Consider the following 25,564-nt stretch of genomic DNA (forward strand, 5'->3'; position numbering starts at 1 on the left):
AGTTTCATATTTTCCCCTGTTTCTGAAAGAGGCATAAATCAAGCGAATCGCCTTTTCATTGTGCTATTTATACAAAAATTAGAACTTGATATGATGAATTCTCTTTATCATTGTTATTGTTATTCTTTTTATCATTATCATTCAGGGACCTAGTAGTAGTAGCAGTATTTATTGATTGATTAATTAACCAATTAATTAATTTATTCATTCATTCATTTATTTATTTATTTATTTATTTATTTATTTATTTATTTATTTATTCATTTGTTTATTTATTTATTTATTTATTCATGCATCTTATTTCCCTGATCAGATGTCGCCGGGCTCCAGAATCAAAATCATTATAGCCCTATATTTTTTTGTATTGTTGATGGTGATATATCACTGCATTTACTAATCCACAAACATATTTGAAAAGTAGGCCTATGTGTTCCGTGGTTTATTTGAAAGCGATAACATCACGGTGTCATCGCCCAGAGGCGCTTGTATCCGATAATTACTATTCAGTGAAAATATTTACACTTTTAATTGTAGTTTCGTTTACATCGATGTGATAATTATAAATTTCACGCTTATTGCTGCCGTCATCAATTTGGAATTTTATAGTGGAAGTAACTGACTAGGAACTAAATTGAGTGTAACCATGGAGCTATTATCAGTCCCGCAATAACTCAGCTCAGAATACTACACCAGTATTACAAATTACGGTTAGTAGGTTGCTACAAAGAGGTTCTGTTACTAGTAATTATGTAACATGTCATCGTCCGTAGTTTACTGTATTCTGATCTGCAACTACTTTGTGATGACTGTCTTAATACATTATCTTGAGTGAAATATTATTTACATGGTATAATTTCAATCATAAATCCATCACCGAAATTTTGAAGCAGGTTGTGGTTGCTTAACTTCATCAAAGCAACACCAAGGCATTGTCTTCTCAGTGAACTGTAAAAAAAAGAAAAAAGTGAGATATAGGGCTACATATATATTCATTTCGTTATATTGTATTTCAATGTATTGATGAGGAAATATTATGTACTTAGGTACAATCTCACACATTTCTTTTTCTCGAGCAACAACGTGTAATTGCCAGTGCATGTGTGTGTGTGTACGTGTGTGTATATGTGTGTGTGTGTCGTGACGACCGTGCGTTCACAGGAGGGCAAAGAAAAGTAGTCATACATAGAGGAACAGTACGTAGACGGTATATTCCCTGAACGCGCGCCCGTCCGTACCTTATACCGTACGCCGTCAATGTACACACCCGTGCTGGTCACGTAATACACACACAGGACTTTGTCATGTCGCATGAGAACAAAAATCAGCAACTGACGTAACTTATGCGGGACGTGGGGGTCCATCAATCAAAATCAAGACAGCTTGACAGGCAGACAGGCGGACAGGTCACCGAGAACTGGCTGTGACCAGAGTATACAATATACACAAAAAGTGATTTCATTATGCCGATCTACCAGATATTCCGTCTGAGGTAAACTGCTGCTGCGAGTCGAGTGCACACAAAATCTATGTGGTATGGAGGTGTATCCTATTACCGAACGATTTTTATTTAATTTCTCCAGACGGGCAACATTATGCTTCAATTTAGCTAAAGATCTCCCAGAAGATAATTAAAATTCTGATAAATTTAGCTGTATCAGTATTATTTGAAAACTAAGCCACGCACTTAACAAAATCTGTATTTCAAATAACCCTTCCACAAAAACCGTGTCTTTTTACCGACGCAAATCGTATTGTATTTACCGAACATGCCCCCTCTGTATGGGGAAATTTAAGCATTGCATTTTCGGTCAATGTTATTAACGCAGAATAACAAACATCAACATTTCAGCGATTATTACAAAAATTTTCTGTTTTTTGCTGCAGTTTAGCAATTTTCTGCACCGGCCTCCCTTGTGGGATAACAGTGCGTGCGTAGTGCAATGGATGCGCGCGTATACGAGTTGTTTTTAACGGGCTTCCATTGAAAATGTACGCGTTCGGTAATAGGATACTGTTCGGTAATAGGATACCTGCCTATACATGTATTGAACTACATGTGTAAATTTACTGTAGTTGACTAGGGCTAGCCTAAAGAGGGCCTACAAACTGTATGTCCTGCTGTCTTTCGCCATTTGCTCCTGTACGTACTCAGTACTAATGACAATGTACTAAATTTACTAGCGCTAGTACCAGTAGTAGTAGTGTACTGACTCTCGACCTCGTATCGTTTAATACGTTTCTCGGTAACAATGTTGAGTCTTCTTACAGACTAAGTAAAGTCGTGTCAGTGCACAGTCCGGTGGTAATTTACAGATCTCGTTTAAATTAGATTTAAAGGGGGCAAACTTGAATTGCAATTGTCATGATATAGTTGGAGGGACTGCACTCGAAGTTTCAGAACATTGTCAATTTGTTACAGACCCACCACTGTGCTGCACTGGTGGCACCACCAGTCACAGTGTGTCAATAATCTAGACTAGAGTGCTAGACAAGAAGGTTTCTAGATAAAAAGGAAATAAAAGTCTAACAGTCAGGCCTGTAGTCATGGTAGTCTATTTACTGCCTATGACTAATGTACACAGGCTCACAGCCCTACGTTGCGTTGCAGCTGTGTCGCTGTATGGGGACGCGACGCCGTGTGAGGCACGATGTCTGATCAGGCTACTTACTGCCAAACAGTTTAGTAAGAGTATGGTTGGACCTAACTAATAATGTTACTCATCGACTGCCTAATTTTTATTTGCTTGATAAGAATATTTAACACTGAAATTCACGTAAAAATTTGTCCAACGTGATAGAGAAAATCCAGCACTACCACTATTAAATGCTGTCGTTCCCATTTCAATTCGAAGTTTCAGTGCAAAAATATTGCCGTCGAACTTGACTTGCCTCTTTTCAACTCCCTGTGGTGCCACTCCTTTTTTAGACAGACCAATGTTTTTGCGTAACAATGCACACAAACCCAGTTGTATTTAACACCGTGTTGTACAAAGCTTTTTAGAAAATGCATTGACATTTACATTACGATTTGGTTAAAATATTCATTCGAAATTTTGTTCGTGATTAAAACCATTAATGAACATGAGCAGTGAATTTTCGCGTTTCCCCACACATCCTCATCAACGGTCAAAGCCAATACATTTTTATATGCTCTGCGCACAGTGCAGTGCGTACTACAACTTGTACAAGTGTTTTGTGTGCCAAAACTACGCGGTCGGTTTCAAAAAGGGTGGTCGATGTGTAAGAAAGCATACAGTAGGGACTAGAGCTAGAGTTTGACCGAAAGATCAGTCTGTATGTCAGTTCGGGAAACCCACTCACAAGGGGGGCCCCTCCTTATAAGTAACCCGTCCCCCTTATAAGTAACCCCGTCCCCCTTATAAGTAACCCCCGGGGCACCCCTTATAAGGAGTCTTTACGCTTTTTTGCAATGCAACGCGAAAATGAAAGGACTGCGGCAATTCGCTTGATTATGTCAATAAAGCTTCACAAGTTTCCTAGTTACTCACGAAATTTGAGCAAAATCGGTTTGAGGCATCATATCTAAAATCATGGATTTAAATGCGATGTCAAACGACCCATGCGAATGCTGAAATGCGAGCGATTACTGGAGTGAGTGTCGCCAGGGGCGGCGGCGCGGCAATGCTTGAGTGCAGACGTGGCGACTCAGTACATGTACTCAGTCGCCACGTCTGCACTCAAGCATTGCCGCGCCGCCGCGCCTGGCGACACTCACGCCAGTAATCGCTCGCATTTCAGCATTCGCATGGGTCGTTTGACATCGCATTTAAATCCATGATTTTATATATGATGCCTCAAACCGATTTTGCTCAAATTTCGTGAGTAACTAGGGAACTTGTGAAGTTTTATGGACATAATCAAGCGAATTGCCGCAGTCCTTTCATTTTCGCGTTGCATTGCGAAAAAGCGTGGAGACTCCTTATAAGGGGTGCCCCGGGGGTTACTTATAAGGGGGACGGGGTTACTTATAAGGGGGACGGGTTACTTATAAGGAGGGGCCCCCCTTGTGAGTGGGTTTCCCGAACTGATGTGGTCGTTGAGGATATACCTTTCTATGTTCCACAGAGACTGTGTCTGGCTTCACAGACAAGACCCGCCTTCAGAGAACTATACACAGCCCTTTCGCTGTACACAAGCATCACACAGGGACGCCATGCTTTGCATAGCGTCTGGTCCGACTACTTCCGAGGAGAGCCGATATTTACTCCTCCGTACAGATTGATTTTTCTGTCTGCTAGAGAGCCTACTACTGGCAATTTGATACAACATTGTACTAGTATTTTGTAACACTGTTACAAGTTTAATTCTGCTATTGCTGCACATACCCCATACCCCACTGTGAGTTGCAAGCCTCATGTACATAACCCAGTTTTCAGCTTGGACTGCACAAGCTCTTAAAGTACCTAAATTAAGAGTGAAGTTGATATGATTTGACTTGACTTGACCTCTATTGTTTTTGCTATTATAAATTGTTCACAATTGTGTGGAGACTGTCACTGTCATGCCCATTTGCAAAAACCTAGCCTTTTGCACTTTTACAACTTATGTCTTTCTTACCTTTACAGGCAATATATGTAATCCTTTCTGGTCATACCTGTTGACGCAGTGAACAGCAGATTGTAATTACGTGGTACTCCAGAAACAACTCTAGACACTCTTGATCCTCAACGCCAGACTAATTCAGAAGAGGTGACATTATTCACAAGGACACTCCAGAGGAGAAAGTTGGGATACAGGGTTGAAAATCATTCTTTGCAAATCCTAACGTAATTCGGCAGGATGAGTACCAAGCGGGTGAACACAACAGCTGCTGCACGCTTAAAACAAGACTACATGAGACTAAAAAAGGACCCTGTTCCGTATGTAACAGCTGAGCCACTACCTTCAAATATCTTAGAATGGTAAGTTCATGACACTATATCAATCCTGAATCAATAACAAATGTTGATGTTGGCTGGTGTTGCCATCCTTCAAGTTTGCTGGAAATATTGCTTTGATAATTCAGTTTTTTGACACACCTTATTGGGCTGTATTGAAGGATGAAGGTGATGGAATAAGTCTGTGGAACATTACTTTACTCTTTTTAACAAGTGTGTACATGTCATTCTTATAATGCCTTATATCTTGAGCTTTTAGCATCCTCTATCCTACAAAGTATCTTTGCAAAGTAGTTAGTTTTCCCTGCTTTGTTATTTTCTACAGGGGATATGAAAGTGAATTACCCTCTGGCAAAGTTTCAGAGCATGTGTTGGAGCTTGATTTAAAAGGGGAAAAAAAGATCTACCAGAATCCATTTTTTTTTTTTTTTTTTCAGTATCCACAGAGTAGTGGTTTTGTTGAATGGTGAGTACCAGTGTTTGTCATGTGAAAGTGATTGTCTTTCATGTAGTGTGACAATTTAGTGATGAGTACAATGCCAAATGCGTTGATTGTGTATCATCCCAGCCATCTACTGCATGCTCTCTTCTGCCCACTCACAGGCACTATGTGGTGAGGGGACCCAAGGACACGCCTTATGAGGGTGGTGTCTATCATGGCAAGCTTGTATTCCCAAGAGAATTTCCCTTCAAGCCTCCAAGCATCTACATGATCACACCCAATGGCCGGTTCAAGGTTAACACAAGGTAATGTAGTCTTTTTGAGGTACTGTACATGCAAAATGCAACTGCCTAGTTTAACCCATTTCATTTTGCATTCTGAAATCTCCATGGATTTAATACACAGGTCACTAATTACGAGCAGGTAATGATAGAAACTTTCTTTATCTGTAGTCTGTGAAATATTAATCTCTTATGGGCAATTCCGCAGTTAGGTGGACATGACATGGATAAAAGAAATGTGCCTCTTTATCTTACTCTTTAATCTAGGTATCAACTAATGCCATGGATGTTCACCAATCATTAAGGTCTTTCAAATTCAGTAGATTTTATCTTTCGTATTGATTGATTTCGCGAGATCTAAAACCATCATTTAAAATGTACATGTGGGACTGGGGATGCTGAAATTCACTTAAATGCAAATTACAGTGGGTTCCTTTGAAGTTTTTTCCTCAAAGTTTTGCTAAAGGGTAAAAGATAAATACATTTAAATACTCCAGAAGTCATGTGACATTTGGTCAATTACAAAAGGGTGAAATGACCTGCGGAATTACTCCGGACAAACGTAACGTTACTAACCGTAACGTTACTAACCATGCTTTTGCGGGTCTAGCTAAGAAATTATTGGTCGAACTGCTAAAAAACATTATGTGAACATTTGTCATGATGCAATAATTGAAATTAATGCAACACTTTGTTTGAAGTAACTTGAATTTTTGCACACTTTTTGTTACAAGACATTGATTTTTTTGTCATGTCCTTTTTTCGTAACGTTACTTACCAGCCCTTTAAGTTGCCATAGCAATGCTATTATTTCTTGGATTGTATTCATTCTTTTCTGTATCATAAACCTGGGAATGATGAACATGTTTTTGACATAATTTTGGCTTGAAATGAATAAACGGTAATTTAGTAGTAAAAACAAATATCTAAATTTGTTCAAATGTAACGTTACTAACCGCGGAATTGCCCTTATACAGTATATACCAAAAGAAACTTTGCGTTAATCAACATTAACGTTTCATTAACGCAAGCGGTTTCACCTGAATCGTTAGTAACGCAAAGTAACGATCGGGAAAATTAACGTTTGTAGTAACGATGAGTAACGATGAGTAACGATCCCTCACGCAAATTAACGATGTTTCGTTAAAATTAACGATAGGTAACGCAAGAACTCACACGAGATTTTGGTTTTGTAACGAGACCTGGTGAAAGGACGACGTAGCCCCTGCCGAGTGTAGCGATTTAGCGGAGTCGAATCGAATCACGATTTCGCGAATGGTTTATTCGCGACCGGCGTCACCAAAAACGCACGCCGGGCCACCAAAAAAAGCCGGATGTTTGCCTTCAGTTTTGAAAATGAACAGCGGTAACTATCGGCTTCGTAAGCAGTCAGGCCTCGAATTAACCGACGGCCACCGACGGCCATGGCCGTCGGTGCCCCTCTCGTTGGCCGCAATGCCTTTTGTTTTTTGATCAAAGTTACGGCCAAAAAAAAAAATGTGCCCTTTTTCTTGAGGCCGTGGTGCCCTTTTAGAATGAAAGTTATTATTCATGACGTATGATATGCCCTTTCTCAAAGTCTCTTTAATAAGCTTGAACAACTTTCCTGATCTCAAATATCATACCTTCAGTTCACTCGCGTCCCGATGTATCTGATTCAAACTCAAAGTATCTTTCCGAGATGTACGAGACGACGTGTACGTACATGTACATGTACGCCCGACCGGCTTTTACCGTCCCGACTGCCTCCGCAGCGCAGCGGCCGCGAGTATGTACTAGCTATGCTAGGCAGCGCATATTCAGATAGAGTAGAGTGAACTCCAAGTTCACCAAGAAAAAAGAAAAATCCCACGATGTGATGCCAGGGGGTGCCAGACTGGGGAATGGGGAGGGATGGAGAGAGAGAGAGAGAGAGACCAATCAACAGAAGAAACCGCGCGTACTGGCGCATTCTTGGAGGTCACGAACTGTCTGTCACAGACTAATCATAGCAATCTATGTACACGCGCACGCAAATTCCTTTGCCTTGTGGTTTTGCCAGCCAGCTGTCGGAATGTGCTTTGAAGTTTCATGGCAGCCTGGCCTGGCTGGCCTGAAAGGGTGTCGAGTTTCAATCAATACCTACTGTTGTTTTATTCCTGTTTTAAAAAATGTTGTTTCACCTGATAGAAAGATCGGGAATGTGTTACAGCTGTAGGGAAGAGGTTTTTGTTGTGTGTTGCACTTTGTGTGTGTGTGTGTGTGTGTGTGTGTTTGTTTTTCTTCTTTCTTTTTTCATAAACACCAAACATGCCCTTTCCAATGTGGCCTTGGTGCCCCTCTGACTGGCCTCTTGGAAAAAGTGCCCTTTTCTAAATGGCCTTGCCCCTCCAAAATCCTATTTCGAGGCCTGTAAAGCTGCTAGATTAAATGTCAGATGTTTGCTCTTAATTTTGGAAATGAATAACGGTAATATTCGACTCCGTATTATACAAAAATAAATGTCGGATGTTTGCTCATACTTTTGGAAATGAATAATGGTAAGATTCAGCTCCGTACGGTGCTGAAATTAATGTCAGATATTTGATTTTGCGTTCGGAAATGAATAGGGATAAAATACGGCTCCGGAAGATGCTGAAATAAATGTCGAATGTTTGCTTTGACGGTCGGATATAAATGATAATGAATTTCAACTCCGTATACGATGATAAAATAAATGCCGGAAGTTTACTTTTACGTTCGAAAGTAAATAATAATAATATTTAGCTCTGGAATATGCTAAAGTAAATGTCGAATTATCCCTTTGGCGTTCGGAAATGAATAACAATAATAATAAACTTCGTACAACGACGAGATAAATGTTGGATGTTTGCTTTTACTTTCGAAAGTGAATAGCAATAACATTCGGCTCCAGAAGATGCTGAAATAAATGTCAGATGATTGTTTTTACGTTCGGAAGTGAATAACAGTAATATTTTGCTCCATACGATGCTAAATAACTGTCGGATGTTTGCTTTTAAATTTCGAAATGAATAACAGTAACATTTAAATGCGTTTGATGGTGAAGTTAATGTTTGCTTTGACGTTCGGAAATGAATAACAATAGTATTCAACTCCGTCCGATGATAAATAAATGTCTGATGTTTACTTTTATGTTCGAAAGTAAATAGCAATAACAATCAGCTCCGGAAGATGCTAAAATAAATGTTGAATGTTTGCTTTGGCGTTCGGAAATGAATAACAATAGTATTCAACTCAGTACGATGATGAAATAATCGCTGGATCTTCGCTTTTACGTTCAAAAGTAAATGGCAATAACATTCAGCTCCGGAAGATACTAAAATATATGTCGAATGATCCCTTTGACGTTCGGAAATGAATAACAGTGATATTCAGCTCCGTACGACGATGAAATGCCGAATGTTCGCTTTTACGTTTGAAAGTAAATAGTGCTCAATAACATTCGGCTTCGGAAGATGCCAAAATAAATGTCAGATGATTGCTTGAACGTTCGGAAGTGACAAGCAGTAACATTCTGCTCCATAATTAAGATGCTAAAATAAATATCAGACATTTGCTATAAATTTAACATTTCGAAATGAATAACAATAACATTCAGTTGCGTTTGATGGTAAATGTAATGTCGGATGACGTTTGAATGTGAAAAACAGTATAACATTCGGCTCTGTACGATGCTGAAATATGTCAGATGATTCATTTCACTTTCGGAAGTGGACAGCAGTAACATTCGGCTCCTTCGATCATAAAGTAAATGTCGGGTGTTTGCTTTTGAATTTGGAGATGAATAACGGTAATATTCTGCTCCGTACGATGCTAAAATAAGTAACAGATTGTTGCTTGTACATTATGGAAATTATAAACGGTATCAATCGGCTCAGTTAGATGATAAAATAAAGAGCGGATGTTTGCTTTCACGTTCGGAAATGAATAAGGATGATATTCAGGTTCGTAAGATGATAGAATGAATGTCGGTTGCTTGGTTTTATACATTCCGGAAGGTGTTAAAATACTTATAAATGTTGAATGATTGCTTGAATTTCCACCAGAAATAAATAACGGTAATTTTTTGGCTCTTTACGATGCTAAAACAAATGTCAGATGTTTACAATGTCTGCAAATGCTCCCACTTTCTCATTTCAAACGTAAATTTTGACCAATTTAATAGGCATCAACTTTCATAATAATCTATAAGCCTATTTGCGAAATCTTAGAACTCAGAATAACGGTATAAGATGATTAAATTTTCTCCTTATTTTAGACGTGGGTACCTGTATCACTTCAGTAATACTTGATATTTATTTTTCTATGTTTAGTAGGACCGATAGTTTTGCTTGTTTTTTTTTTCTTTTCGGGCCACCAAAAAATAAAAATCAATCATTTTGGTGGCCCGATCGGGCCACCGAAATAAAAGTTAGTGTGGAGCCCTGGCCTTTTGTGGATAAAGTGTCTTGCTTAAAGGCAAATATCGGGCTTCGAGGGGATTGAAACCGCAAACCCGTACCATGGCTAATTGATTCAGATTTTACTTAAGTACATGTACTTGAAGGTCAACTTCAGTAGATAGACTTTTTTTTTTGCGATACAGCTGGGGCTCCATGCGCATTCATTTACAACAGTATAATCGGAAGACGAGCAGAAAGAATGTCAGAACCAGGAGTAATCGCACCGGGCCGAAAGGGGAAAAGGAAAAGTATATCCTGAATCTATACCCCCCACATCGACAAGAAGACAAATGAAAAAAAGAAAAGAAAATGAATGGACCCACATGACGCATAATTTTGGTAAATCTGCGGGATATTCGTTATTTCATTTTGCTGTGTTCAAACTATACACCAGTATAGCTTTTCGAGTGTGATCTTAATGCGTATGAATGTTCTATGGACTTTAAGTTTATAATGCGAAAGAGGGTAACTATATGACAATCAACGACATTGATAACGCCAAACAATATGAAATTTCAGAGTGCAAGAAAAATAAGACGTCCCGGAAGTACGCCAGACATCATAATTGCTTTTTTTGTTCCTTTCCAGCTCCACAGCATCACCTAGGAAATCGATTTGACCAAGAACAAAAGCGCGTCCCTCTTTTCTTCCTGCGGGCAATTACCCCGGACCCTTCCCCTGGCCCTAATCCTAACCATAACCCAAACTCCTCACCCTAAACCTAACCCTAATCTTTACTCTAACCTTACCATTAACCAGTATTTAGCGGGGGAGGGGGGGGGGGTAATTGCCCTCTGGGGTTAATTGCCCGGATTAGGTTGCAACACACAACAAAAACCTCTTCCCTGGCCCTACACCTTCCCGATCTCCGTGTGTTGTCAGGTGAAACGACATGTTCAAATACAAGAATAAAACAACAGTAGGTATTGATTGAAACTCGACACCCATTCATGCCAGCCAGGCCAGGCTGAAATGTAACTTCAAAGCACATTCCGACAGCTGGCTGGCAAAACCACATGGCAAAGGAATTTGCGCGCGCGTGTGGATTGCTCAATAAAATTGGAGGGCCTGGGAGCGGGAAAACAAGGGTGACAATACTGAGTAGTCTGTGAGTTATCAAAAGCAGACCTTTCGAACAATTGCAAACGTCATGATACTATTTTGTCTTCCTTTTGGACTGAAGAAAAAAATCACAAAGACGAGTTGAGTACACGTTGTATCACAATTTTTTACATAGCCATGCAAAACGATTACTACACTCATGTTATGACAAGAAGAATCAATATTCCAAGACAAATACAAAGCAGCCTCGGGTACTGACGGTGACAAGAAACGCCACGCATTCACAATGCACGTTGGGGAGCAACAGGGAGGTGGGAAAGAGACTCGTCCCGCCTCCCTGGGAGCAACATGGAGTTGGCAGGGAGGGGTGATCCTGGAGTTTGTGAGAACTTCCCGATACTCCGTGACAACAGGGAGGTGGAAGAGAGACACTCCACCTCCCTGGTGACAACACGATTGTGACGATCTCAAAGCATGGACCCTACCACGCCCAGCAAATCTGCGTGCTACTTCTCAAAAATTTGAAGGAACTTTGTCTCTGATCTGTTGAGTTGTTTTTGCTGAATATCAGGAGCTTTTCATGCCTGACGTTCAAATGGATGGTTGCCAAAAATTTCATAATCTATAAATCTCTCAGTAATTTATTTTAGGCTGTTGATGCTGCCGTAAAAACATTAGAAATTTCATAGGAACTAGTCAGGATAAAGACACAAAAAATCTCCGCACAAAACAAATACAAGTATCTTTTATTGTCATTGGTAGTCAAATTTGTGTTATACAGATACATTGTATGATTAAAGCAATAGGCATAGTATTAACTATTGTATTACACGTAGTAACACTTTCATGGTAAGTTTGACGTTTTAAAAATCGCAGGAGAGTTTTTTTTTTTTTTTAAGGAGTGCAACCATTTCTAAACGTGAAGGCATGATAAATGAAAGGAGAAAAAAAAAGAATCAACGTTTGTAATCCTGGGTCTTCGACTTGAGCTATCTTTAATTAAACATTCCTTCTCTGTTCATCTCCAAGACCCCAGACTGTTCATGACCTCCGAGAATGCGCCAGTACGCGCGGTTTCTTCTGTTGATTGGTATCTCTCTCTCTCCACCCCTCCCCATTCCCCACTCTGGCACCTTGGCATCGTGGGATTTTTCATGTTTCTGGGTAAACTTTCATGTGAAGCGTGCCTATCAAGTCACCACTTGACTCACCTGCTGGCAGTGTAATAATGCGAGCAGAACGTGGTAGACATTTTCTTCTGCTGCAGCTACTTTTATTGCCGAAATACTCGGCTTTGTCACCACACACTACCACCAGTTATTCGGCGAGACACACGTTGTGTATTGGAATATAAATGGACTTTTGCACCTTCCTGAATTGAGTAAGTGTCTGACCGTTGTTGAAATCGTGACATCGCTAACGTTAGACAGTCGGCGTTAGTTTTAGGCTTGCGTATGCGTGATTTCATGGGTTCAATGTTCGATGGAATATGTTGGCTGTGGGGAAAAATGTGGCTTCGAAATTTTTGCTTGCCCGATTCCATTGACTGCGCCCATGAGTACAAATTTGACGACCATGACAATACGACATTGCCAGGGGAGTTCTGCTCAACTACAAAATCTTTTCGGTATTTGATATCGCTATTTAAATGCCTTCCGCCGGCAGGAAATTGTCCGTAGTAAATATTACGAACGACAGTTACTTAACCGAGGCATCTCCGAGTCTCGCAATTTCCGAGATTTCTTGCCAGTCCACATGACAAGTCCGCTAACGCAAGATCTAAAAATTAACGCACAGTAACGATCTGTAACGCACAGTAACGATCTGTAACGATGTGTAACGATCATTCACGCACGGTGATCGTTAATTTTGTAACGCAGAAAGATTAACGCAGTACCGATCGGCGCTTGCGTTACACGTAAATTTAACGCAAAGTTTATTTTGGTATATACTGTAGTTTTACAGATGCCATTTTAAATTTTGATGTAAATTATGTTGTGTTAGAAGAACTTGCTAAAGATGGTCACACTTTCCTATATAGTATCACAGGTGTGCCTCATAAAAGATATTTTCTGATCTGTGATGTGCCGTTACTTTGTACCTTGCAACTAGGGATAAATACAGAAATTAATCCAGGATGCACTTGAGCTTATTATGCATTTCAGTGCATTTTAAAGGTCCTGTTTACCTTTGGGAGCAGTGATTTAAAAAATGTTCAAGATATCATTTTTGATGCGTATGTGTAGGTCAGTTGTGTCACGAAAATATAAGGAGATATCACTATTTTTTTCATTAAACCGTAACTGTAGACGGATTGGTCTGGAAACATTTTTATTATAACTATTGTTCACATTTTGTATATTTAACAATACTTAACATTGATTATACTGGTTCAAATGTTCACATTAGTTGTTTCTATCCCTAACTCACATTTTAGAATTATTTTGAAGCACTAATGCTGGGTTTTTGTTTCATCTGCAAAATGATAAATTATGCCTTTAAGAATAATCATGTCATATGTGATAATCTGCCGTGGTGATGTGACTTTGAAACATCAAGATTATGCAATTACTCTTTTCTCAATGTTTTGTAGTTCATAACTGAGATATGCTATTCATGAACCATAATCGAATCCACTGCACCAACAGGCCTAGAATTCTTAGTAAAAGGTAGCAAATGGGGAAATGGGAGTTTGTTTACTGAGGGCATACAGATCTTTGATGCCTGCGACAAATGTTTTGACAGTCATCTACATATCATGATATTGCAATTTGTACACATTTGTATTTTCTCGCAATAGGTTGTGCTTATCAATTAGTGATTTTCACCCTGATACATGGAACCCAGCTTGGTCAGTGTCAACGATTCTCACAGGCCTGCTCAGTTTCATGGTGGAGAAAAACCCAACGTGGGGTAGCATCGAGACCACAGATTTTGTGGTGAGTAAAGTTTTTGCATTGCATTTATCACATTTTCACCTTTATATTTCTGATACATTTGTTTCAAAATCAAGTATAATGTCGATGATGATAATAGAGAAGTCTTTTTTTTAACATTCCCAGTTACCACATCCTAACAATTGTTATGGTATTTGGTATTTTAAAAAAATGATTCAGTCATAGAACTTCCTACAGAACTAACAAAAAATGAGTAGGAAGAGAATTTTCTGGAATTGAGAGAAAAATCAAATGTCTTTTTTTTTTAAACATTTGGTATGGTATCTCCCAGTGGGTGGCTTTGAAATGGCAATACACATCAAGACCATTTATATAGTGACTTCCATGATGAGAAATGAGCAGTCAGTGGTGTTTATTAACCAGCACATCTTGCAACTTTCTGTATGGTAGGGTAGTAAGACATATGTGCAAATTTTGCTGTTTTGTTGATAATGGATCTTTCTTCTTTCACAAAGAATTCACATTATAACATGACTTTCTTGTGTACATAAGGTTAAGGAAATACCAAGCACATACAATGTATCTCATGGGTTTTGTCGTGTATGTTTCTTACATCCAATAATGACAATGAAAAACAAAAAGATATGTGAAGACCCAGGGTTTGTGTACTGTTTAGAAACCTATTCATTCATGGAGAATATTATATACAAACGTACGTTACTCACTTGGCTCTTTTGCTGAAAAGCACAGAGTTGACAGTTCCTTGACACATAATGATCTGATATCAAGATACAAGTTTTGTATGTCAAGATTTTGCTGATATGTGCTACCACACGTGTTTGTCTTTTTTTGCTGCCTAACCTGAGAAAAGCCTTCAATTCTATTTGGGTTTGATATCACTCACAATAGCACTTTCATGCACATAATTTATCCTTTCTCTGCAGAATAAGCTGCTTTGTAAACTTTTTTTAGCTCACCTGAGCCGAAGGCTCAAGTGAGCTATTGCGATCGCTCTTCGTCCGGTGTGCGTTGTCCGTCGTGCGTAAACTTTTACATTTTCATCTTCTTCTTGAGAACCCCTCGACCGATTTTCACCAAACTTGGCAGGTAGCATCCCTAGGGGGATAGGATCTCAATTTGTTCAAGTGGGCACCATACCCCGCCTGGGGGCCCCCTCTGCAAACCCCCCAAAATTAAGGAATCTTAAAAAATCTTCTTCTCTAGAACCAGAAGTGATAGAGCAAAGTTAATACTATGAATTAGTACATTGATGATTGTAGTTTCAAGTTTGTTCATGGTGGAATCAGGGGTGCCCCCCTTCGGACCCAGTGGAGGGGGGTGGGGAGGGGTCCTAATGGGGCCCAAATTGTACATTTTCATCTTTTTCTTGAAAATGCCATTATGAATTTTCACCAAAGTTGGCAGGTAGCATCTTCAGGGGGAAAGAATCTCATTCCCATCAAATGGGCACCATGCCCCACCTGGGGGGCCCCAGGGGGCCTAAATTTGGACCAAAATTGTAAATTTTCAGCTTTTTCTTGTAAACCCTGTAACTAATTTTCACCAAACTTTGCAGGTAGCATCCCTAGGGGGATAGAATCTCAATTCCATCAAATTGGCACCATGCCCCACCTAGGGGGCCCCCATGGGCCCCCTCCCCCCCCCCCCCCCCCCTCCTGTAAGGAATCTTTACAGATTTTCTCTAGAACTGGAAGTGATTGAGCTTAGTTAATACAATGAGTCAGTATATTGATGACTGTTGTTTCAAGTTTGTTCATGGGAGAATCAGGGGTGCCCTCCCCAACCCCCAACCCCCCCACCCCCTTGGGACCCAAGGAAGCGGGATGGGATGGGGGGAGGGGTCCAAATCTTTTTGCTGAAAACAACATACCGGTAATGGATTTTCACCAAACTTGTCAAGTAGCATTCCCATAGGGATAAGATCTCAAAGTGTTTGAATGGGCACCATGCTTTCCTTGGGGGCCCCAGGGGGTCCAAACCTCCTAAATTAATGAATATTCAATATTATTTTTCTCTAGTTCTAATCAAAAGTGATAGGGCTTTCAGTCTTTTTTCCCAAGCTGCATAATCCAACATTCTATTAAGTACAGTGTACTTGGCAGGTATTTTTACCAGTGTGATGGAATACGTAAATGGACACCATGCCCCCATTCTCAAAGCTACCCCCACCATAAGTTTCCAATGTTCTCAGGTAAGAATCTGCAAGAATGCATGGAAGGTGAACTTGCAATACTCGGGTGAGCGCGTGACCCCCGGGTCTCTTGTTTTCCATCGCAATAACTTCTCTCTTCCCTTGATGTATTTACACATTGTATGTTAACACTTCTCTTCATAGAAAAAGCAGTTTGCCCATGACAGTGGGGCATTCAACATCAAAAATACAACATTTGTGGAGCTATTTCCTGATGTTGCGCAGGTAAGCTAGTCCATGCCGTTATATGTGACAAATGATTCAAACAAAATTCCCAAACAATTTAAGTCCCTAAAAGTTTGAGTTAGCTGTGCTATGTTTCACCTTTTGGAGCAAAGCCATAAAGTATGAAGCTTTCCTGTCAAGTATCTAATCTGTAGTACAATGTACTCTAGCTTGTTCAAAAAAAAAGGCAAACAAACACACAAAAACTGTTATCACAGACTCTTGATATGTCGCAAGTAATTTTACTACTTCCACATAATTTGGTTAAAAAGATAAGTCCACTATATATAACATTTGAAATATAACATTCTCTGTTTAAAGCAATACCTAATCATTCACATTGATTTTGATTTGTGTTAGAGTTTGTTGTTTTATGTGATTTAGTGCCAGATTTTGAAGTTCCTATTGCTCTGATAGTCTACCAACATGTCCAAGGAAAGTGGAAATTCGTGAAAATCTATGTACAAAGCTGGTGATCGCATTTACAGGTATGACATTGTACAGTTGCTGTACTCAAGAGAACAGAGCAAGGATTTCATGAAAATTGACAAAAATTGACTATCTTGCATATCCATTAACATTCAAATTTTATTTTCCATTTTCCGAATTCACATATTTTTCTGATGACTGTGCACTTTTGAAACAAACGCTAGGAAGGTCATTAAATAATACAGAAGAGGAATATGTACCTGTTACAATGGTTCAATGATCTTTCTGACACCAGGAAATTGCGGAAGCACTGAAGAAAGAGGAAGCGGAAATGAAGCAGCGAGCAGAGTCTGGCTCACCCCAGGCAACGGACCACCATCAGGCACGGCAACGGACGAATAACTTCAATGGCCAGCCTGACCATGCTCCTGGTATCGTAGGGAGCACCATGGCAAATGTACTGGTCATCATAGGCTTCGCAGCCTTTGCATGGACGGTCAAGTATGTTCTACGGAGCATAGCCAACACAGACCAGTAGCTCTCATGTTAGTCCTCAGATGATGGAATTTGGCGACTCAGACTTGTGTGTTCATATCACCGTGAGCCAGAAAAGGAGATGTCTCTTTGTGCTGCTAAACCACAGTTGAGCACTCATACATACCAAGCAAGGCATGGGAACATCAAATGCTTGCTATTTAGTATTGCAACACATGTGAACACAGCAGACTTCTGCTATATGTCATACATGTAGCAATTATTGGTATTATTACCGAATGTCTCTGTGTAATAAGTGATGTTTGGCAGTTTATTCCTGCTTTTCAAAAGAGGAGACGAAATGCTTTGCAGGTCATACTTGATGTAGTCAGAGTCTGATTACCATTTGCCTCGAGCTCAAATCTTGTGTAAGATTGTAATATTCATGTGGCAGGTTTGGGCACTCTCAAAGTGTTAAGAATTGTAGATAATCCAAGACTTAGCGGTGCTACTCAGGCCCTGGCCTATGCCAGGGTTTGAAGCAGAACACATCTCCCCTTAAAGGTCTGTAATTTTGGCACACACTGCCTGTAAGCCTTTCTAGTGCACATTATAGCATAATTCTGCTTGTGAGCTCAAGCAGCGTTCTAAATCCTAACTTTATATTGTAAACTAGTTTTGTTTGTTTATGAAAGAATCCACAGCTATACTGTATACTATGCTGAGCATCTTAAAACATATTGGTGGGATCTTAAATTTGCTCACTTGTATGTTTTAATCAAGTCTACAAAAAGAACAGAATTTTATATGACATCTCCATGCACGAAAATCAGTGTAGTACAACTACACATGCATGATCCATTCAATTGTATGGTGTGCATTGAAAGCTGCTAGCATACTCAAACGCTCAAATTAATACTAGGACACATACATACGCACATACTTCTACTGTAGTAGTGTTTTTCATCTGACGAAGCACACAAATCAACCTATTTAAAATGTGCACATAAAATTGTTCAGATATTTTTTGCAGGTTTTAGAATCTGTGCTAGCCAAAAGTAGCCCAAAATCTGCAAAAATGAATGTACAGTGTATGTTGTACTGCAAATATTTCTATGTTTAAAGTGAAATACAATACAGTTTTTGGAGTCTGATATCAACCAATGGTGCAGTCTTCTTCAATAACCCATTAAGGATGAGTCCCGAATATACTGGGGCAAGTGTCTATGGGAAATGCGTGTTATACCAAAATCAGCCATCCTCAATGGGTTAATACCCAGTGCCCATTCTCGAATGAAATTGAGAGATTCATAGAGACTCAAGTGGCACTCTTCAGTTTGGCAGAACACAGCCAATTTTGTTTGTGCTATTCTCCTATATTATGCTTTTTCCAAGATGGTGATATACCATGACCTCAGCTGAAATTTGGTAGTTTTAAAATGATTTAAGCAAGAATATTTTTTTTTCTGATCTGTTAAGCTGAAAAATAGTTGCCTTATCTGGAAATATTGTGAAGGAAAGATACTGTTCTCCATTTACTGTATTGTAACCCATTGTCCTGCTGTCTTCCCTGTTCACAAGTTGCTTTACATGTATGATATATCTGACATTAAGTCACTTCTTTTAAAAAAATCAGATAATTGGGACTGTCTGATTGCTGCATTCCTGAGAACAATGACTCTGAATTCATCTGTAAAATTCACATTTACGCATTGAGCGTGAGTAGCTTCATGCTGAAATCATATCCTCTTGCTTTTTCTGTGACATATTTAGTGCTCCAAGCATCGTTGGTTGGTATTAAACAACACACAGAAAATGCCTTGTTTAGTAGATCAGTCCATTGTTAAGAAAAAAAAAGTACATATTTGTAGTATGATTTCAAATACTTCATTGGGTACTTGGTCATTTTTGTGTACAGCAAGTTAATCCTCCTCTGAAGATGCATATGATACATTGTTGAGGGGATATCATAGTATGTATAAGAGTTTGTATTGTTTTAAAGTAAATACAAAATTATTTTGTAGCCTTTCATTTCTTGCCTGATATTAGTCATGGAGAATTCAGGTTCAGTTGATTTTTTTTTTTCATTTTCTGTCAAAACAAAATCGCATACATTTCACTCTTTTGTACCATCAAGGAAGACAGAGACAAAACATTTTGAAATGAACAGAGTATACAACAGCAAAACATGATGGCAACTCTTAAACAAATCATCAAAGCAAACTCTAATATAGTGTACAAAAATGGAGTGGTACAGAAGGATGAAAAAAAGAAAAAGTTGTCTCCTGCCTTTACATGCGGATTTGTGTACTTGTGTACTTGAAGATGGCTGTCCTGTTTATGCATTATATTCTGAAGACATGACTCAAAAGTCCCTCCAGTCACTGGCTTACGTCATATTACAAAGCACAAACACAGGATGGAGCACTGAGGGGTGACAAATGCAAGAATACCTTGTTACATTGCCTTTTTCTTCCACAATCACAAATATGATTGATGTGCTAGGTAAAGGAAGTCTTATCATAAAGCAGTGCCCCATGACCACATTTTTGCCACTTTGAATTGCTGACAAACTCTTTTCCTAAGCGAAAAATTATCATAATAGTCCCACATATAATGCTGGGTTCAGTTGTAGTTTGTGTACACAAAATGTTCTTTTTTTTCACACAAAGTTTTTTATGTTTGTTCCTGATCTTACCAGTCTGTGCAATCTAGACTGTTTAGAAATTATATATGTTCAGCCTTGTAGACCAGATTTCAGCCAAGTCGTCACAAAGTCAGTTTTTGCTTCAGTAGTCGGACATTAAGTTCTCTAACTCTTCTGAAATAATCCATTAGAACAGTAGACTGCAAAGAGTAGATAGATATGCTGTGTGTATTGTTTTAGTGAAACTGAACAATTGCTTTTCTTTATCATGAGCTTGTGTCCATGACTAAGAAAAGCTGATAGTATACAAATGATGCACAGGACTGAGTGGATCAGTGAGAATTGGATGCGCGAGTTTAGCTTTGGAACTGTTTAAACCCACGAGTGCAGCGAGTGGGTTTTAGACTGTTCCAGAGTTAAACAAGAGCATCCAATTCTCACTGATCCACAATATAGGCCTGTGCATCATTTGTGTTATAAAATGGGCCCGTAAATTCATGAAATACAACCATTTTCCCCATCATGCGTCCTTTTCACCTACAAGACTTGAGCCATGCGTTCGGATTTTATCGGACGCATGGCTCAGTGTGGATCAGTAAAGATCAATGCATGACAATTGACTAATCAGATTGCAGAGATTCTTAAGCCCATTTTATAATGCTACAATGGTAACCTTGTTTGACTGACTAATAGGATTGAGTACAAATCAGAAGAATAAGAAATGATAGGTGTCAGAACAGGGAAATGCAGTTGGCTTTTGGAAATTTGATGTGCACTGTGTATTGTGTATGTGTTATGGGTGTAGCTCCGAGCAGTTTCACTCTCCTTTTGGGTGTTGTGTTTAACTATGATAACATCTATCTATGACCTTCAGAAAAGTTGAAAAAATGCTTGTCATGTCGCTTAGTTCCCAAGTATGGAGTGATGCCACTGGACACCATTTTCATCAGTGTCATCAATTTAAAGAATCTTGACCTGCCAATGATGTGGATTATTTGTAAAGGAGATAATGGTCTCCCTTTGCTCTGCGGATATCTGTGAATGAACATATATTCAAACATTCCAAAGTTGTAGAAGTTGCCGTGATGCAGTCAGGGAAACCAACAAATGCATGGTTCAGCACTAATCTTCCGTCAACCTTTTGCAAGTTGCAAAAGCCAAATGTTCACAGCAGTCTCAGTTTAGTTTTGCTTTGTAAAAGGCAGGTAAAATCAACCTGCAGGTGCCCATATCATTTAAATCATTACATGTGTTTCTATTGGTTTCATTCCTGAAAGATCTACTCTCTCGTAATCAAGCACTTGCAAAGAGGTCCCCAAAATGCCGCAGTTGGAAGATTCCACAGTGATATGTCTTGTAGAATTAAAGCCTGTAAATGTTGATGAGTGGAAGAGTTTGAATTTTCCAAAAGTGAACTGATTTCTTCCTATAAATAGGGAGGGGGGAATTGTAAGGAAATCAGAAAGGATGCATTCAGGTTTCTTCGCACTCTCAAAGATATATGAAGAAATCATGTCACTTTTAATATGATTGAAGCATCATTCTGTCAAAGTATGTTTCTGACATTTCTTTTTAGCCAAAAGGCTTATGGCTAAAGAGGTCGTTCAGGCTTATTGAACAGGCTTTAAAGTTAGGTCAGGTAAATTATATATTCATTCTCTGACTTTGAATTGTTCTTGGATTTCACTTCAGGGCTCATGAAAGGTAAATGATCCAGTAAAAAACATTTATCTGGTAAATTTTTCCCATTTTCATAAGTTCTGTCTCTGAATTTCATATGAGTTTGCTGTGCATTACTACAAGACATTTGTGTTTGAAAAAAGTATTCCCATTGAGATACTTCCTGATCAAAACCTTTTGACTTCGTGTGCCAACAAAGCTTTTATTTTCTCTCTTGAAATGTGAAGAAATCAAGCTGAATCATCAAATTACCATCAGCTCATTGTAAACTTACTATTGTACAGTAAAGAAGAGTATTATTATATAATTATTATATGATTATAAAATTCATCTGTATATTGCCATTTTTATTAGCAGTGACCGCACTAGACTGAGATGACTCAGTGAGTGGGGTGATGTATTAATAAGTCCATTAAAATAAATGTTCATGTATTAAACAACAGTGATGATTTGGGGAAAGTGTACCAGTGCCTTACCAAATAGAAAACCAACTGACATTATAGACTAGCAGTGTAGATCTTTTGTCCTCACCTTAAAAAGCTACTTGGAAACTGCAGTATGCTACAAATAACATAGATTGATCATGGGTTATGTTATCAATGTTGAAGTATGCATTCTGAAGACTTCGACCAATGTGAAGAGGATCATCATATCTATTTCTGTCCTTTCATAAATTACAAGGCCCTTGATATCTTTACGTCAGGGATCCTTACAGAAAATGCTGAAGGATTATGAAAGACAACTCACATTATTCCCTGGATGTGGAGTTCTATGTTTCATTTGGTATCAAACCATCAACAGTGATCATATCTTTTCTCTGAAAAGTCAACATTAGAATGAAAAGAAAATCTGAAATAGCTCATTTTAAACAATGTGCACTAAAATATTGCTGTGAAACAGGTATTACAGAATCACTGGTTCTGTTGTAAATGCCCACTGTTTGTACAAGTGCATGCGTACATAGTTTGTGATGCATGGTGATACCAGATGTGTGTGTAGAGATGTATACTTCAGAATCAGGTATGAGCAAGTACATCTTTGGTAGGTAACTTTTAGTTCCAGAATGAAGCTTTTGCAACACACATTATGTCACTACAAAGTTGTTTATAGTAATTAATGACACTTTTTTTTTCATTGGAGTATAAGGCATGATATATTCTTAAAACTTTGTGAATGGGTGATATTTTGCAAATGGGGGATATCATATGATTACATACCAACATCAAAGGTAAGCATTCACCTGGTATACTGGAGGATAAAGATACAAGTTGTACACACTGGACAGCAGCTATAGGTGGGAAAGCAAGTGTGGCCACTGGTTAATGGGCTCATCTTTAGTAGCATACATGTGTCTCCCATACATCTTCATTGTAACCCAGTGAACTCTGCACATAATTGATGCCTGATGGTTTTTAAAACTGATTAGAGCAAGGAGGATGTGAGTAGAGTCAACGTCTACTTTACTGTATTACTGCGTATGTTAACCCGTTGAGGACGAGTCCCGAGTATACTCGGGCAGGTGTCTGTGGGAAAATGCATGTTGTAGTAATCAGTCTGTCCTCATACTGCAACAGGTTAAAGACAGAATCAGGGATCCAGTAGTCCATACAGTGCTTGAGTTGTGTGAGTATAATTATAGTGAAGCCAGGCCTCTGAATCAGTTTGTTGACTAATCTTCTGATGGCATATATATGCATAATTGTAAGCTGTTAATGATATTTTTATAGACCCTGTGTAAGTGGTTATATGAAAGCTATATACAAGAAATAGAAGTCAGCGTTGGAAGGGAAACATATGGCGAGAATTACAACATGGAATTCCGCCATGTATGGGTAAATTGTTGTGCTTCGTTGTTTGCTGCACCATACTCTATACTCAATGCATTGGAGTGATATCATACTATACATAGGCTTTGTACATGTGAAGGTGGTGGATATGTTATTTTACAGCTGTTGAATGCTGCTGCAGTGCATAGATCAAACGCATACTGGCCAAGAAGACATTAAAGATTTGTGCAAATATGTCCATGTGTTGCATACAGGTGCCTGTATTGACCTCCATCATGAAAATTAAGCATATTGGCCACAGCTTGACCTATGACCTCTATGGCAGTACGGATGTCTATTTAAACAGGTGCTCAGACAAGTCTCTCGTCCACAGTACAATGTATCTGTAAGAAAGATGCTTGTTAAGATTACCATCCCATGTACACCAGTAAATTGAAAGATAGGCCTTACCGTTTTTATGCAGCAGTGTCCATTGCAGTGTGCGGTGTATCATGTTGGGGAATTTTCAAACATATGCTCACATGCTTCAAACAATCTGTTCTCATTTTTCAATGTGCATGTTTTGAGTAGAATTATTAAGTTTCTCTACAAGATTTTTAATTGGGCTTGTGATGCTATGAAATGAACATGATTCCATGATCAAAGATAACTAATCTAGAATGAAGGTGGCACAATGATTACTGCAAAGGCATGTAAAAGCTGATCCTTTATATTAAGAAAACATTGTGTGTGACTGTTACGTTCACACATTGACAGGGAAATTTATGCGATTCAAAATTTTCATGCACAGCCCCCAGTTATAGTAGACACAGGGGAACCTCGTTATACTGTATTAAACAAGCTATTTGGGACCACTGAAATATCCTCATGACATCAGGTATCTCGTTATATAAAAGTAATGGGACCTGTCAGATAACCCCTTTATATTGAGGTTCCACTGTGTCATGTTTGTTAGAACAACAATTGAAATCCCCCCCCCAAAAAAAAAAACAACAACAACAACAAAAAACAAAACTGATTGAATAAATAATTGATAATGATTTATTATTGAAACAAAAGGACATACCTTCTGCTTGAAGGGACAAAGTTTGTGCATATCATATGCACAGTAAAAATTTTTGATATCTGTCGTTGCTTATACCACAGATAGGCCTATGTGTGTTTTTAGCCAGCGGAAAAAGTGTCATGGCACATGGCGTGAAATCATGATGTGTTGAACATCTGTAACATTTGGAGGATTAGCTAGAATAGCATAGTAGCACAACAGATTGTACAAACAATCAACTAGTGACTAAAATATGTTCCCATCCACAGGATGTTGACTGTGCACCCTGTAGTCCAGCACAGCAGCATCTTTGACAGTTAGATTTTATCAGCCAAATGATATGCTGCTATAGACTTTTGCTGAATAGCAGTATTACCTTATTTTCTCAACTTGGTTTACCAAACTATTGCACTGCATAAGGGGAAGGTAGTGGCTGGAGATGAAATTGGTGATGTTTTATACAAAATAATAAGTTACTTTGTGTTAGTGCACATGTAGCAACCATTTAACAACCTGTCATTTAAAGCACGGGTAGGCACCTACTTCCAGGCCTGCAGAGGCACTCATAAAAAATGCACCTACTAACAATTCTTATTTTTCCTAGAAAAACCCATGAAATACTGCAATTTCAGGAGCAAGCAGAAGTGCCAAGGTACAGTTTATAGACATTTCTCACAAACTTCATGGCTTTTTAGGAATTAGCAACATGATTTTTACACAATCTTTTTTTCACTCAAGGCTTTAACTGTGATCAGAATCTGGCTATCAAAATTCACAATATGCAGTGTACTTGTGCAATCTAGGGCACATTTTTTTTTAATAGCCATCAGTGGTTTATCTATCATTGCAGTTAGCATTTGTGGGGGGTTTTTTCCCCTTCATTTTCACTCGTTCACTTTTACTGCAGTGCCCTAGCTTAGTATTACAAAATGGTATAGCAGCATGCGAGCGGCAGTTTCAGTCATATCAAGTAGTCGTCAATGAAAGTACTCGGTTCATTGTCTTACAGAGAAAACAAGAACATGATTATGAATTGTAGCATA

General features: G+C 38.8%; 1 protein-coding gene across 1 annotated transcript; it reads left to right on the top strand.

The window, feature by feature from the left end:
• Positions 1–1,378: 1,378 nt before the first annotated feature.
• LOC139739654 (ubiquitin-conjugating enzyme E2 J2-like) lies at positions 1,379–25,564 on the top strand. Its single transcript, XM_071650266.1, has 6 exons — positions 1,379–1,489; positions 4,587–4,922; positions 5,502–5,645; positions 13,926–14,064; positions 16,379–16,459; positions 17,184–25,564. Exons 2-6 carry the CDS (start codon positions 4,801–4,803, stop codon positions 17,424–17,426), a joined length of 729 nt encoding a protein of 242 aa, XP_071506367.1. The 5' UTR covers positions 1,379–1,489; positions 4,587–4,800; the 3' UTR covers positions 17,427–25,564.

Source organism: Diadema antillarum, unplaced genomic scaffold (genome assembly GCF_040938485.1).
Source record: "Diadema antillarum isolate AM-2024a unplaced genomic scaffold, OU_Dant_1.0 seq00000810_RagTag, whole genome shotgun sequence".
Lineage (NCBI taxonomy): Eukaryota > Metazoa > Echinodermata > Echinoidea > Diadematoida > Diadematidae > Diadema > Diadema antillarum.

Coding starts and splice junctions, on each gene's coding strand:
- LOC139739654 (XM_071650266.1), top strand. CDS start 4,801: ATGAGTACCAAGCGGGTGAACACAACAGCTGCTGCACGCTTAAAACAA. Junction 4,923..5,501: donor CCTTCAAATATCTTAGAATG/GTAAGTTCATGA, acceptor GCCCACTCACAG/GCACTATGTGGTGAGGGGAC. Junction 5,646..13,925: donor CGGTTCAAGGTTAACACAAG/GTAATGTAGTCT, acceptor TTCTCGCAATAG/GTTGTGCTTATCAATTAGTG.